The sequence below is a fragment of the Emydura macquarii genome, unplaced genomic scaffold (assembly GCF_026122565.2).
Source record: "Emydura macquarii macquarii isolate MOO-44397 ecotype Brisbane River unplaced genomic scaffold, CSIRO-AGI_Emac_v2 contig_3113, whole genome shotgun sequence".
NCBI classification, from domain to species: Eukaryota; Metazoa; Chordata; order Testudines; family Chelidae; genus Emydura; species Emydura macquarii.
The window spans coordinates 6,288,870-6,302,659 of NW_027133250.1; the positions used below are offsets into that span (position 1 = coordinate 6,288,870).

The 13,790-nt window shown below is 51.0% G+C and overlaps 1 protein-coding gene across 3 annotated transcripts in view; it reads right to left on the reverse strand.

Moving 5' to 3' along the window:
- The window catches only part of LOC137141694 (discoidin, CUB and LCCL domain-containing protein 1-like), a 59,716-nt gene that overhangs the window by 19,341 nt on the left and 26,585 nt on the right, over positions 1-13,790 (reverse strand). For all 3 annotated transcript variants that reach the window (XM_067530744.1, XM_067530747.1, XM_067530746.1), the window contains exons 3-5: positions 5,171-5,308; positions 1,439-1,490; positions 95-167 (exon numbers count right to left, since the gene is read on the reverse strand). In XM_067530744.1, coding sequence (XP_067386845.1) covers positions 95-167; positions 1,439-1,490; positions 5,171-5,308 — 263 coding nt within the window. The remainder of the gene's footprint in view (positions 1-94; positions 168-1,438; positions 1,491-5,170; positions 5,309-13,790) is intronic.

Genomic DNA, 13,790 nt, shown 5'->3' on the forward strand with positions numbered 1-13,790 from the left:
ACCTCTCCCCTGGGAAGTGGACTCGCCAACTCGCTTCCCATACAGCCACCGCTCAGGGTTGGTCTTTCTGCAAGGCACTGAGGATGGTACTCACGTCTCGGTAGCCGTGCTTCGTGTTACCCCATATGTCACCCGCTACTCCCTTGCAGCCGGCAGGGCAGAAAACGCTGAAACACAGGACAAAGGAGACCCCTGGATGAGGTTCTGCTCTTTCAGCTCTTCTCTAGCACAGCTGGGGTTCACTTCATCACTGATGACAACAGGGCTTGTGGCTTTATTCCTCCCCCCTGTTATTTTCATTTGTCAAAGTCGGACCGGACGGAAGGTGCTGGACCGAGATGTCCAGGGAGCCGGAGCCCTGTCTGTCCTCAGAACAGGTACAGTGGTGCGAGCTTGTCCCACACAGCCTCTGAGATAGTCAGTTTCCTTAGCCTGTGCGGTTCTTGCCTTCCCCACAGAGGCTACCATAAAGGGGTGACATGATGGTGGGTTGTGTGATGTACTTGGGGAATTCAAGTCAGACCCATCGGATTCCTCCCACACAGGTCACTGTGGGGCATCCCATGGTCATGGAAAGAGCTGGGCCAAACCTGCAAACCATCTCCCATTGAATTCCATTCAGACAAATGGGCTTTGAGTCTGTACATGCCCGTTGGCATTCACACCCTGCAAATAGTCTAACGACCATGGTCCCTGGCAGGAACGTGAATTTCAATTTGTTGTTACCAAGTATCCATAGAAATGGAATTACAGATTTGTCAGCAGGAGTATTCGTATCAGAAACATGACTCGAAGGGTTGCGCTTCTCCAGCGTGGGGCACAGAAATAACAGCTGGGGACTGAATATCAAACACACTCACAATGAACTGCTCACAAAAGAGATGCAGGTAGAGAATTATTGTCAGCCATTATTTGGCAGGACATCTCCAATAACAATCATTGGAGGAAATCATGATCAGTTCATGGGCAACTCACGAACAGGAGAGAAGGTGACATTTGTCAGATCAATTACTACAAATTATTCACCTGTGTAATGAATCCACTGGTGGGTAGCTAATAATCAGGTATAATCTGCACTAACGGTGCCATTCATTAGCTAATCTCAGAGTGCTTTAGTGACAACTAAGCCTGACAATCGCCCTGGGAGGCCAGTATTACTGAGGGGGGAAACTGAGACATGTACAGGTGAAGTGACTTCCCCAAGGCCATTCAGTGAGTCAATAGCAGAGAACCCAGTAATCTGGCTTCCTACAGCCTATCTACATTATGGAAACTTGCATCAGTGTAAGCACATCAATGTAGTTACGTCAGTGCAAATTGTCACATGTTCTCCAGAGAGCCCCTGGCCTAGAGTTACTCCACTGACATCAGTCGAGTTACTCCATGGAAGAGTTTGCTTTATTCTCAGGTAATAGACTCCCCATCAGAAATCACTCACCTGATTTGTTCCTGGTTGTAATAGGTCCCTTTATCCAAACAGGAAATCAGATCTAAAAGACAGACAGACAGACAGAGAATCCTAGTGGCCTGCCTGATCTCACATCCCCAGAGGCAGACTGCTTTGTTGTTTGTCAGTCTGACTCTGATCTCTGACATACTGATACAATTCCGGGGAGTGCCATGAATCACTCCTGGTTTACACCCATGTAAGCGACAGCAGATTTGTGACTTTCAATGAAGCCCTTATTTGTATTATAAACCCCCCCTTGCTCAGCATGGTCTCACAGTGGCCTGTGCTGCATCCTGACATGTTATACCGGGATTGGTAATGCCATTTTTCGCCATCATTATCACACCAACAGTCATTCACAAAGGGCCATGCTACAACTTCTCATTGACGTCAAAATGGTCTCAGCTTTGGTCACCTTAGGCTGGAGTTTATCTACCAGCCTAGATTGTCAGCTCTTTCGGGCAGCAACTGACATTTTGTTGTGTGTTTGTACAGCACCTAGCACCATGGGGTCTGGGTCCACGAGAGGGGCTCTGTACGTGGTGTACAGTGATCACTCAGGCCCAGATCCTCAAAGGTATTTAGGCACCGAGCTATCCTCCAAATTATTTCCTAAAATGAAAAATGAATAAAGCCTCAGAACACCTCCAGTGAGTCAGATCAGTAGCATTATTCCCATAGTATAGATGGGGAAATTGAAGCACAGATCAGGGACGTGACTGACCAAAATTCTCACAGCTAATCTGTGGCAGAGCTGGAACAGAATAGGGAAGTCCCAACTCACAGACTCTGCTCTAGCCATCCAAGGACACTGACTTCCACAGCGACAGGCAACATTTATAGCCAAACTGCTAGTTTATTAAAGGGACCGTGCTGAGCAGTCCAAGGAAGTGGGGCACATTCCCTAGGGAAGCCACAGGGACACCCAAACTATTATTCTTTGCTCTTCTAAAGGAAATTACACACCACAATCCAATGTCTGTGGATTCCCGGCAGGCCCGGCCCAACCCACCCACTCTCACCATTCCTCCAGAAACCAGAGGACAGAGGAAAGAAGAAAGTGACTCATGGCTGTTTGTGGCATACATCCAGCAGCTGATGTGCAAGCCTGTCAGTGTCAGGTGTCAGCTGCAGAAGCTTCTGCCCTGTTTGGTCAGAATTTAGGGCCCTATCTCTCCTTTGCACTAAGACCCCTTTGCATCACTCACGGCAGTGTGGAAGGGGCCGTAAAGTGAAAGCACAGGTACATGGTGCCCACTTCACGGCCCCTTTATGCTGCCAGAATGGAGATTAGGGGCTTTAGTGTGCACAAGACTCAGGCACTGAGTGTGTGTTGTGTATACACCATACACACGCACCTACACACTCACACACATAAAACACACAAGAGCGTGGCAGGGCAGAAAGGGTCTGCCAGCATGACTTTGGGATGACTTTGGGATGGCTGCATTATTCATGAGTGCCACATAGGTGGTGGTGATGTGGTGGGCCGCCCCTGCCTTCCCTCCACTGGCAGCAAAATGGTTAATGGGAGGCTGAAGCCTCAATTAACCCACGGGATGGCACCTGGATGGTGGGGGAACCAATTCTTTATCAGGCCCAGCTGGGTCTCTATAAAGGAAGGAGCTCAGCACAGAAGAGAGAGGGTGGGGAGGAAGTCCATCTGGCCTAGCCAGGCGAAGCAACGCTCTTGGCAGGGCTGGAGACCTGTGGGTTTGGGGGGTGCTTGGCTCAAGGGGGGCTGTTTGTGTTGTTAGCGACAAAAGGGGAAATGGGAGGTTTGAAGTAAAATATTTCAGGTATTCCGTATGTGGATTCATTTTTCACAAACCTCCTAGAATGTTCTGGAGCTTTGTAGAATCGTGTGGAACCTTCTGGACTTTCTCAGAACTATGTTTTCCTCGTAGCTCCTAGATTTACAGTGCAAATTTATCGTCTTATCTGACAGGGCTAACGTGTGCACCCAAGTTGTGAAATGGGCTACAAATGCAATAAAACCCCCAAGCTATTCTAAAGTGTAACAAATGGAGGGTGGGGGCGCTGAAGACGCTCCTCGCCTTTGCCGCCATTTGGCGTAGGGTGGGCCCTGGCTCTTGGGATCAACTCCTGAGATGGAAATGCTGACAACAGGCTAGGAGAGAGCTGGAGAAACAACAGGCAAGGAGTGAACCCCCTGCAGGCAGCACGGATAAAAGGGCAGGACCTGGTTTTCCAGGGGGAAAGCCCTGCGAGAGGGTGCTTGCTACCAGACCTGGACAGGACTCCACGGAGCCCAGAAAAGGGCCTGAAGGCAGGCCCAGGTCGGAAGAAGCCCAAAGGTGTGCCAAGAGCAGACCTTGGCTGCTTGCTCCAGGCCCCTCAAGTGGAAGCTACAGGGACAAGGACTATTGGAAGCCCTGAGACAAAGGCTGGATGGACCATGGGGCACAGATTCAGCGGCTGAAGATCTGACACAAGCTTATTGAACTAATTTGTGGGACTTTCTGTCCGCCCCCCCCCCTGAGCTGGAGGATTGAGTCACAAGAAGCCGGGCCAGCGTGGCTGTCAGCTGGGCCGCCAGGAGTGGAGAGGTAGCTACGTCAGGAAGGGGGCATGCTGGGGTGAGTCCTCGCTCCTGCGGTGGTATTTTGTACCGTGGCGTCCATGTGATAAATTGCATTGAGCAAGCACCTTTGCTCACTTCGCCTGCCCTCTGAGCCCTCTCCCTGGGATGGATTTTAATATTCCAAGCCACTGAGCAGTTACCAGAGACCAATGGGAGGTTTTTTTCCCCCCTTTCTCCACCCCCTCCCGCCCCCCCCAGCCCTTCTAAATTACACCTGCTCAAGGCGGGGACTGGCTGGGAGTTTTACACCATTGGAAAGGATTCAAAAGGGGGAGATTCCCATGTTTCTGATGGGGGGGGGGAGCCCCGCACTCAGTTCTAACCCTGCGAGGCCCTGAAGGGTCACGTTTTAAACTTGTACATTCACTCTTCCAGACACAATGACATGACATCATTTTTTAAAGGTCTGTTTATTTTAATTGTTCTCTCCCTTGAACCCTGCACTGTTTAATGAATGGTAACTAAGATACCTGGCTTTGGGAGTGGAAAGTTATATGTTGTCCAATGTAATTTTGCAAAGCTCTTAAATAAGATCCCAGACATGGTTCTTCTGTAACATGTGTGCTGCATACAGAACTCATGATGGCATGGGGTGTGGTATAAAGGGGTAATTAACATGAGCCTGGAATAAAGCCCAGCTCAATCACAGGGTTAGCATGTATGTGTTCAGGGAGAGCTGTGCAAAGAATGGAATTTTTGGTTTGCTAGCAAGTCTGAAAAATGGGGAGGGAGGGGGAATAGATTCAGGTCCAAATCCTGCTGTCAGCCCCAATGTGATTGTAAGAGCAACACAAATGCCCTGTGGATAGGGAGATGGCAAAGGACCTCTCAGCCCTTTGTCCCTGATTGCTCCATTCAGGAGAAGGACTAGAGGATAAATGTAGTGAGGGATCCTCTTGGCTTACCCCTCCCAGCTTTGCCAGGAGCATCCACCCAGAGCTAGGATTAGTGGGGTGCTGGGGCGAGAAGAACCCACCTACATGGACACCTGGCAGGGGGCCTTCTGCTCCCATGGAGAGGAAGCTGGATCCATGTCGTGCAATTTTTCTTCCCCTCCCCAGGACCAGCAACCCCCTGCTTTTCACCCCGGCCCGTAGCTGCAGGGTGTCTCCTACCTGGGTGATGGCTGGTAGTATAGGAGAGCAGGAAGCCGCGCCCTGAGCGGTGAGTGGTGCTGTTGAACTGGACCGTCACTGAGCTGGAGTTTATCACCAGACCGTTGGGCACAGGATTTGAATTCCCACAGTACGGACCTGTAGAGGGAGGAGAGGCCCCTGAGTGACACACACAGAAACGCGGGGGAATTCACTCCTCCACTGGTGCCACTAACAGGAGAGATGGGCAGAGACCAGGGGCAGCCGAGCGGAGTCGTCCTTGTTCTGATCCAGAGTTATCAGGCTCTTTACCTGCTGCTGCACACTGACCATGACCCTTGGCGTGTCTGCTTCACCTCCACAAGCTGAAACCTGAGTCCCTGGCCTGCACCTGCTGCTCCGAGGGTGCTTTGCGGGAGGGTGGGTAGAACAGCTATGTGAGAGGACAGGAAGGTGCTCCGAGACCAGAGTGGGAGAAGGAGACTGGATAGGGGAGGGGCTTGGGCAAGCAAGTGGGAGGAGATGAGCACAGAGATGCAGAGGGGAAAGGGAGCTGTGCAGGTGATGCAGAAGATGTGGCAGGCAGAGGAGGGATCAAACAATGGAGTGATGTGTCCCAGGGGGTAGGAAGAGGAGACTATTTTGGCAGCAGGACGGGAGGGGAACAAAGTGCGTGTGTGTGTCTCACCAGCAGGGGGTGACAAAGAGGAGAGGGAGGGATTTAGAGGTGTCCTGAAGCAGCGGCACAGGTCTTCTGCATTTCAGCTCAGGGCTGGAGTGACTGGCCTGAGGAGAGCAGATCTTATGTAACTTCAGCTCTGCAAAGGGCTCCCCAAACCCACAGCCTCTGCCAAGCCGCTCCCTAGTCCCTGTACTTCGAGCCCGATCCCACTGCTCCCAAAGACAATTGCAAATCTCCCTTTGACTTCAGCAGGAGCAGGGATGAGCCCCTAACAAAAAGAGCCAGCAGCTGATTTCAGCCAAGCCCAAGAAGAAGGTTTCCCCTGCAGGCCGCTGCCCACGTCGAATGGGGAAATGCTGGTTCGCTTTCTGTGGGGGAGGCCGGCAGCGGGAGGCCAGCTGCAGCGTCATTGCTGAGCAATACGGGCTGACCCAGATGCTCTCTGCAGTGCTGAGTCTACTTGCAAATGGTCTGCTCAGCACAGCAGCTCCCCGCAGTGCGCAAACACCCAGCAAACTCATCTCAGCTGTGGATTACTGTAGGGCCTCCTAGGTATTCTCAGCCACCCGTTCCCCCTCCCTACATCCACTCTTCACCCACTCCATCCTCAAGGCCCCTTTCACTGAGAGACTAAACAAGTCTTAATGCCTTCCTCTGCAGCAGCTGGTGCTGACTACTGTCAGATCCTGGACAAAAGGGAGCCAGGCACTGCCAGACTTGATCAGACCCGATGGCTCATTTTAGCGCCCTTCACCATCACTTCATAGACCAGCAGGGGTGCTGTGAGTCACGCACAATGCTCCTTCTGCTTGCCCCACGCAGGGGTACACTGCTGCAGCTGCACATGTTGGCTGGAACTGAAAGCTCCTTCCTGCCCCTCCACAGCTGTAACCAGATAGTTCGTGACAGGACCTTTCATCCTTAGGATCCCAGAGGACTTCATGTGGTGCTTATGTCCAGGAATCAGTTTGCACACCACTGAAATGCAGCTACCTCTGAGGTGGAACATGGCAGCTGTTTAACAGAGTGCAGTAGTGCTGACCTGTTTAGGATGGGAACTGATGGATAGTGGGGTCGATACTGACCCTGGCAGCTTAAGGGCTGTAAATGAACTGCAGGAGGTCAGGGGAGAATCCCTCCAGTGCAGGAGCATAGTAGGGAAGATATAAATGGCTTTACACACTGCCCATTTCTCATGTGACTCTGTGTAAGGGGTATGCTGGGGGGGCCTGGGGCAGGATAGGAATACACAGACTATGGAGAAAGACAATGCGGCCTAGAGATTCGAGGCTGTGGCCTGCGTTGTTTGAAAATTAGGCCTTGAAAGGACCTTGTGCCCTCCTGAGATGAAAGGGGAGTTTACATCTCTCCCAGAATGCTTGTTTCAGACTAAGAGTACCTCTATACCACAAACAAAGGGGTAGTTGTACTGCTGGGAGGGACACTGCTTTAGCTTTAATCTAGCTGGTGCAGATAACAATAGCAGAGAAGACGTGGTGGCAATGTGGGCTAATCACCCTTGGACAAGCCCACCAGGGACTCTGGGTGGATGCTCGGGGGCTGGCTCAGGCTTGGTCTGTGCTATTGCATCTTCTCTGCTATTGTTATCGGCACTAGTTAAATTAAAGCCAGCGCAGCTGTGCCTAATCCCTGCCACAAATACACCTTCAGTTGTCGTGTCCCTTAGCCAGTGCTCTCTCTGGAAAGTTTCCTTCACAATCATAAGGGCTAGAAACTTGGGGCTAGATCCTCAGTTGGTGTAAATCAGTGTAGCTGCTTTTATGTCAGTGGAACTTGACTGATTGACACCAGCTGAAGATCTGGCCCTTAACTTCTTTTTTTAAGTGAAACCTTAAACTGGGCATCATTTAAATTTGGAGGGGAGAAGGCTGATCAACTCAGCAAGCGGCTGGATCAACAGAGCAGGAGGTTGTCTCATCTGTCCAGAACTAAACAGAAGACACCAAACTGACTTTGCTTCTGCCCTTGCTGGAAGCCTCCACATCTTTAAGCTGAATAGCTGGTGCCACCGAGCTGTACATCAGTGGGGAAATGCCATTGGACCAGCAATCTCTTCCCAGTGTGTGCTGAAGTAGGCAAGCCCACCTGACCAGGAGAACGGCAGATTCCAAGATATCTCTCCAAGCAGCTTGGTGCCTGCTTGCCCACAGAGCCAGAAAAATATTTGCTCTTCTTCGTGCTTCTGGTATGCAAGGCAGGGGGCAAGACAATTAAACTCCCACTGGGTTCCCAGAATAACTTCTAATGAGGGCCTCTTAATTACATCATGTCTGGGGAGTGGGAGACTGCTCGCAGCTCTCACCAAGCAGCTGGAATTGCTCACTCCACATACTAAATGCGCACACACACACACACACACACACAGCTGGGCTGCCCCTGTGTAAAGTGCTCTCCTTCCCTGGAAGGAAAGTCCTCCAGCTCACAAGTGCAAGCACAGCCAGTGGCTACTAATTCAGCTGATGCCCTGGAGGGTGGGGACAGGACTAAGGGGGTGTCTGTTTCAAGGCCCTCTATCCTCCACCTTCCTCTTGCACAAACCAGACCCAGCACATAAACCCTTCACACCTGGAACCATTGAATCCCAGCGAAGTTCCCATCGCTGTCTCCCTGATTAAAACTTCGGCGTAACCAGCTGATGGTGCCGGTCAAGCAACCGATGGGAAGAATCTGTCATGTCCCTTTGGTTCCTAGCGGGGCAGATTCCCACCTCCTCAAACCACCGTCACCATTCTCCCCTGGACCCCTTTTGATGATGGTCCTTAGCAGAGAGGCCAGGGGCTGGAGGGGCCATTCTGCTTACTGTATCCAGGGTCTTGTGTCACCCGTCACCGTGGTGCCTGGGCGCTGTCCAGAAATGCGTTGAGCCCTAGGACTAGCAGTGTGCCATGGTCCATGAGTTCCTCTGGGCTCTAGGGCTGGTTTTTTCAGGGTGGAGGAGGCCCCACGACAGGCAGCAGCGTATTGAGGCAAGCTTGTCTTGCCCCTGGTCTGCAGATGGAGAACGTCACTCCCTCGACTTGCCCCAGCCCTGTGTTTAATGAAAAGCACACCACAAGGGGCCCAGTTCTGCTCTCCCTGACTCCAGGCGGGAGTATGAACCAGGAGTAGCTCTGTGGAAGTCCCTGGCCCTGACACTGACCTCCCGCAGCCTTTACACCAGAGTAACTCAGTTTATTTCAGTGAGTGGCTCCTGATTCGCTGCAGTGCAAGAGGAGAGCAGAATCGGGCCCACTGTTGGAACCGTTTGTTTAAATATTGCCTGTCCTCCAAGGTCCAGCCCATGCTAACACAGGATGGGAGCCCTCTATTGCCATATTTTATGCTGCGCTCCCGTTCTGCCTGCTGGGCTTCCTTCCTCGGAAGAGCTCCCACGTGCTGACAATGCACAAAACCTTTTAAAGGGACAGTGCCGGGAGGAAGGCCAGATCCTGAGGTTGGCCAGAGCAGCCTGGCTCATTGCACGTAGTGGGGACAGGAGCGTAGGTGGCTTTCTGCCACTTTTCCACCTCTCCGCTGATCCTGGCGGCTGCTGGGGGCCAAACCGCACTCAATGCAAGTTAGAGCAGCCTCGGGGCTGTTCCAACTCTCACTGGTGAGCAAGTGCTTTGCTGGCCAGGATTCATGGAGCACATCATACTCTGACCCCACCCCTAGCACGCTTCCTCCTTGACCCCAGCCCAACCTGTAACACCTCCAGCACCAGGGAACTGAAGCAATCTCTGCACCAGCTGTGGATTCCCTCCTGGGGATCAGATGTTGCTTTAAATCTCCTTTATGCTGCAGGATTGGTGCAAACAAGGGGTCAAAGATCCGTTCCTTGCACTTTAAATCCCTGTCCTCTTCTGTATTGCTAATAACAGTTTCAGGAGACTAAACATGGAGGGTCAGAGCCTTCAGCGCAGCTGACTTATGCTAGCTAGGACCGGGGCCTAAGTTTGGAGGAAAGGTGGGGCAGGTCCTTGGAGAGTGCGGAGAATTTGAGGCAATCTGCGTGGATTTGCAAAGGATGAAAGGGAGCAATAAAGCTGGCAGACACTTCCCATGCGGGGGAGCAGTTGAAAAATGAGACAAAATGCTCTAAAAAGGTGGTTACTGGGTCTCAGGCAGAACTACTTTACACTGAATAAACAGCCAGGGAAGTTGATCCCATAGAGGTGGGTCCAAGCTGTTCAGAGCAGGGTCTATTCTGCTTCAAACCCATTACAGCAGACAGTGACTTTGTAGAAGTCATTTTACTGCTCTGTGCCTCAATTTCCCCATCAATAAAATAGGGAGATTAATAACTTCAGGCGTGAACACAAGGCTTAGTTCATGTTTAGAAAGTGCTTGGAGAGCCTACTGGAATGTGAAGGGTTGTTATCTCCACAGTGTGTGTAATTGGCGATAATTATCCGGGACTAGATCATTTTTAACTCCATTCACATATCTCTTCTGCTGCTGAAAGACTGAAGCCCCGGGTAATATGGCAAGTTAGACCGAAGCATCTGACTCACTCTGTAGCATGGTTGGTCGCTTCCTGCTATATCTTCCCCGCTCTCTCTCTCTTGCTGAGTTTGAGAAGAGCTCTGTGTAAGCGCGAAAGCTCATTTATCTCACCAACAGAAGTTGGTCCAAATAAAAGACGTGACCTCACCCTTCTTGTCTCCCTAATATCCGAGGACCAACACAGCTACAACCACACTGCATGCACTACTTAAGAGGTACTCATGACCTGTTCCAGGAACTATTGGAGGAATTCGCCAAGGCACTTGAACAAACCCTGACAGCACTCAGATGGACAGAGGGTCCTTGAGCAGGGAACGTCACACCTCTCAAATGCCGTGTTGCTAAATCCGGGCATTGCGCCTTGCAACACAGAGAACAAGAGACAGCAGGAAGGACAAAAGAGGATAAATAGGCTTATGGACAGCGCAGGGGATTGAGTCAGGACTCCTGGGTTCTATTCCAGGCTCTGCCACTGATTCACTGAGGGAGCTTGGGCAAGTCACTTCCCCTCTCCATGCCTTAGTTTCCCTGTTTGTAAAATGAGGATTGCATTTCTTTTCCCACCCCTTCTAAGATCTACACTCTTCCACAAGAGGTCGACAAGCTTTAGTCTTTACTTCAAAGGAGCTATTCATAACTGTTCATTTAAAGGCAACTTGAAAAGGCCTTTTTTAAAAAATGGGCTTGTGTCGAGTCTGGTTGTGCTGAAGGACCTGCTGGACGTCTCAGGGGTGTTTGCGCTGAGCACTTACATCTTGAATGAAATGATGTGAATCTTTTACAAAAGGTTCCTTACTCTAGAATGCTCACTAGGCGGTGGAGGTCAATAAGTACTAACCAAAACAAGCAAACATTGGGCTGGATCCGCAGGTGGTGTGAATGAGGGTAGCACCACTGAAGTCAGAGGTCTATTAATTTACATTAGTGGGGATCTGACCCAAAATTTTAAACAATCTGGCTAAAAATCCCTTCCCCTCCAAATTGCTCAGCTTCCTCTCTGTTGGCTCTTGTGATGTCATCATTTTATGAGTTGTCCGGTCACCACAGAGTCTCCAAGCAGATACGATTTGGATTTCTAATATAATAAAAAACCAGCAAAGGGAGGGGGTGTGGAACGCGCTGTTCAGAGACCCAGAACTTTGAGCCTCGGTGTTACTTCTCCGCTTCAGCAAGAGGGAGATTAGACTGTGTGTCAGCTCCCTGCCATGCCAGCCAGTCTCCCTCACCGACAAAACTCCTCAAGACTCTGCCAGTCTGAACCTTGCTTTGCAGTGTGCTCCAGTTCCCAAGTTCCCCAGAGACGTGTCTCTGTGGCATCCAGCCCCCTCCTGGAACACTCACAGAAGCTACTAAATGTATCGCTCCTTTCAAGGGGCAACTCGCTAATCTCACTGGGGTTTGACAAACACTCTTATTTCAATCACAGCACCGTGTTGGTTCATATTCAAAGTAAAATAAGTTTATTAAACAGAAGCCACAGGTTTAATGATGCCAAGAAGAAGCCATAATGATAGTATTGTGTCAGGCCTCATAAGAGCCGGTGTTATGGACGGAGAGGAAATCAAACCCTGAAAATCTTCTAGGCTTCCTTAATGCACCACAGAGAAGCAAAAAAAAAAAGGACCCAATTCCAACAATGATTTCCTTATGGGTCACCTTTCAGGGACCCCATCCCCAAAGGAGACCAAAGCTCTGAGCACTAAAATCACAAACAGCGTCTCATGACCTCTCTTCTTCTCCAGCAGCTTTGAATGCTCCAATTCCCGAGCGCCTGCCTCCCACCCAGTCTCTTTCCCAACAACTAGCCATTCCAAATGGATTTCAACACCCCTTCTGCCCTCCTGACTCTCTCCCCCAGGCTCTGGTTTCCTGCTGAATGCAGCCAGCTGTCACATGTCTCAACAGCAACAGCACTTGGATTTTGAAACCGTCGCTGGTGGAAAGAAAAAAGCCCTGCTGAGTTATTGCTTCTGTCTCACCAACCACAGCAGTCAGGGATGCAAGAGGCTGAAGCACAGCTCCCTGATGCTGTTGGCAGAACCAGCCATGCTGCAAATAATCTGTGTCTGCAGCTTAGAGAGAGAACCACTGGTTCACTGGATTGCATCTTCCTTTGCTGGTGGCTGGTGTCCAACTGGGAAGATAAAAGCCTACTACTGCTACCAGCTAATAGCTCAAAACTTCTTTAGCTCAAGCAATAGAGGCCTTTTCCAGGTTCAGTCGCTGCTGTTGCCCTGCAGTGGGGAGGCATTGCGTGAACACTCGTCTCATTAGGGTAGCTGTTTATAAGCATTTAGGGCAGGCCAAAGGGTATAACTAGGTGTAATAGGACTTAAGTGAGTAAAGGACACACAGCATTGGTCTGTTCAGGCCACAGTTCAGAAATGCTCCTGGATGCCTCTCCAATGCTAAGTTCTCACCTAGCAGCATCCATAAGCAATGCTTTCCAGCATCTCTGGCTGGCTAGTGGACTCTGTCCCATCTTGCTGAATGATGATCTAACCTTGATTTCACAGGCCTTCATCACCTCCTGGCTAGACTACAGCAATGCAATGCAGTTGGGCCTGCTGCCATCAGCCCTTGGGAAACTCCAACTAGTACAGAACGCTGCAGCGCGTCTCCTTCGCAACACAGGCCACTGCGCGCACATCAGACCTGGCCTCCCCTCTCTGCACTGGCTCCCGCTCGAATACCAGAGTTGCAGGACTCAGTCCTTGCCTTCCAAGGTGCTCAGTGGCCTGGGCCCAGCATGTCTAGAAGAGGCTAAAGCTCCAGGATGGGGATTGTGGTTCGACAGCTCTGCTCCTCGAGCACAACGGGGCTTTCTACAAGAAAGTTTGTCCACGCAGGAGACGGAGCTCTCTGGGCCGCTGGTCTGAGGCTGTGGAATGAACACTCCCAGGGACTAGGACTATCACAAGCTTCCCCACCTCCTGCTCCTAGTGCCAGATGTGCTTCTGCGACCTGCCGTTGCTAACACACACAGAGCAGCGTGTAGACAGAAACGTCCCCCAAATCCCTGCCCGACTAAAACCCTCCACTGCAGACACCATTCTCCCCTGGGGAGAGCACGAGACAGACAGAACCGCACACGATAGATGTTAGTCGTGGCGCTAAATGCAGGCCTGGAAGATGCTCAGATACTCCAGGGATGAGGGTGAGAAAAGGAGGAAAATTTAGGCTGCCTATGAAGAAAAGTGTCCCAATGGTGTGAGCTGCTAGATTGTGGAAAAGTCGGTTATGGGGTAACAGGTGCAAGTGCCATTGCTTGAGTCGCTTAAAACTCAGGACAACACATCGGCCACACGCTGCAGGGAAGAACCCTGCACTGTCTAGGAGGATGGATGCCTAGACAAAGCCTGGGGGTGGGAGGCGAACGTCACGGACGCCTGAGAGCGATGGAGACATAATGAACCGGTGTAAGTACGATCAGCGTCTGGCCTTTCCTGGGCC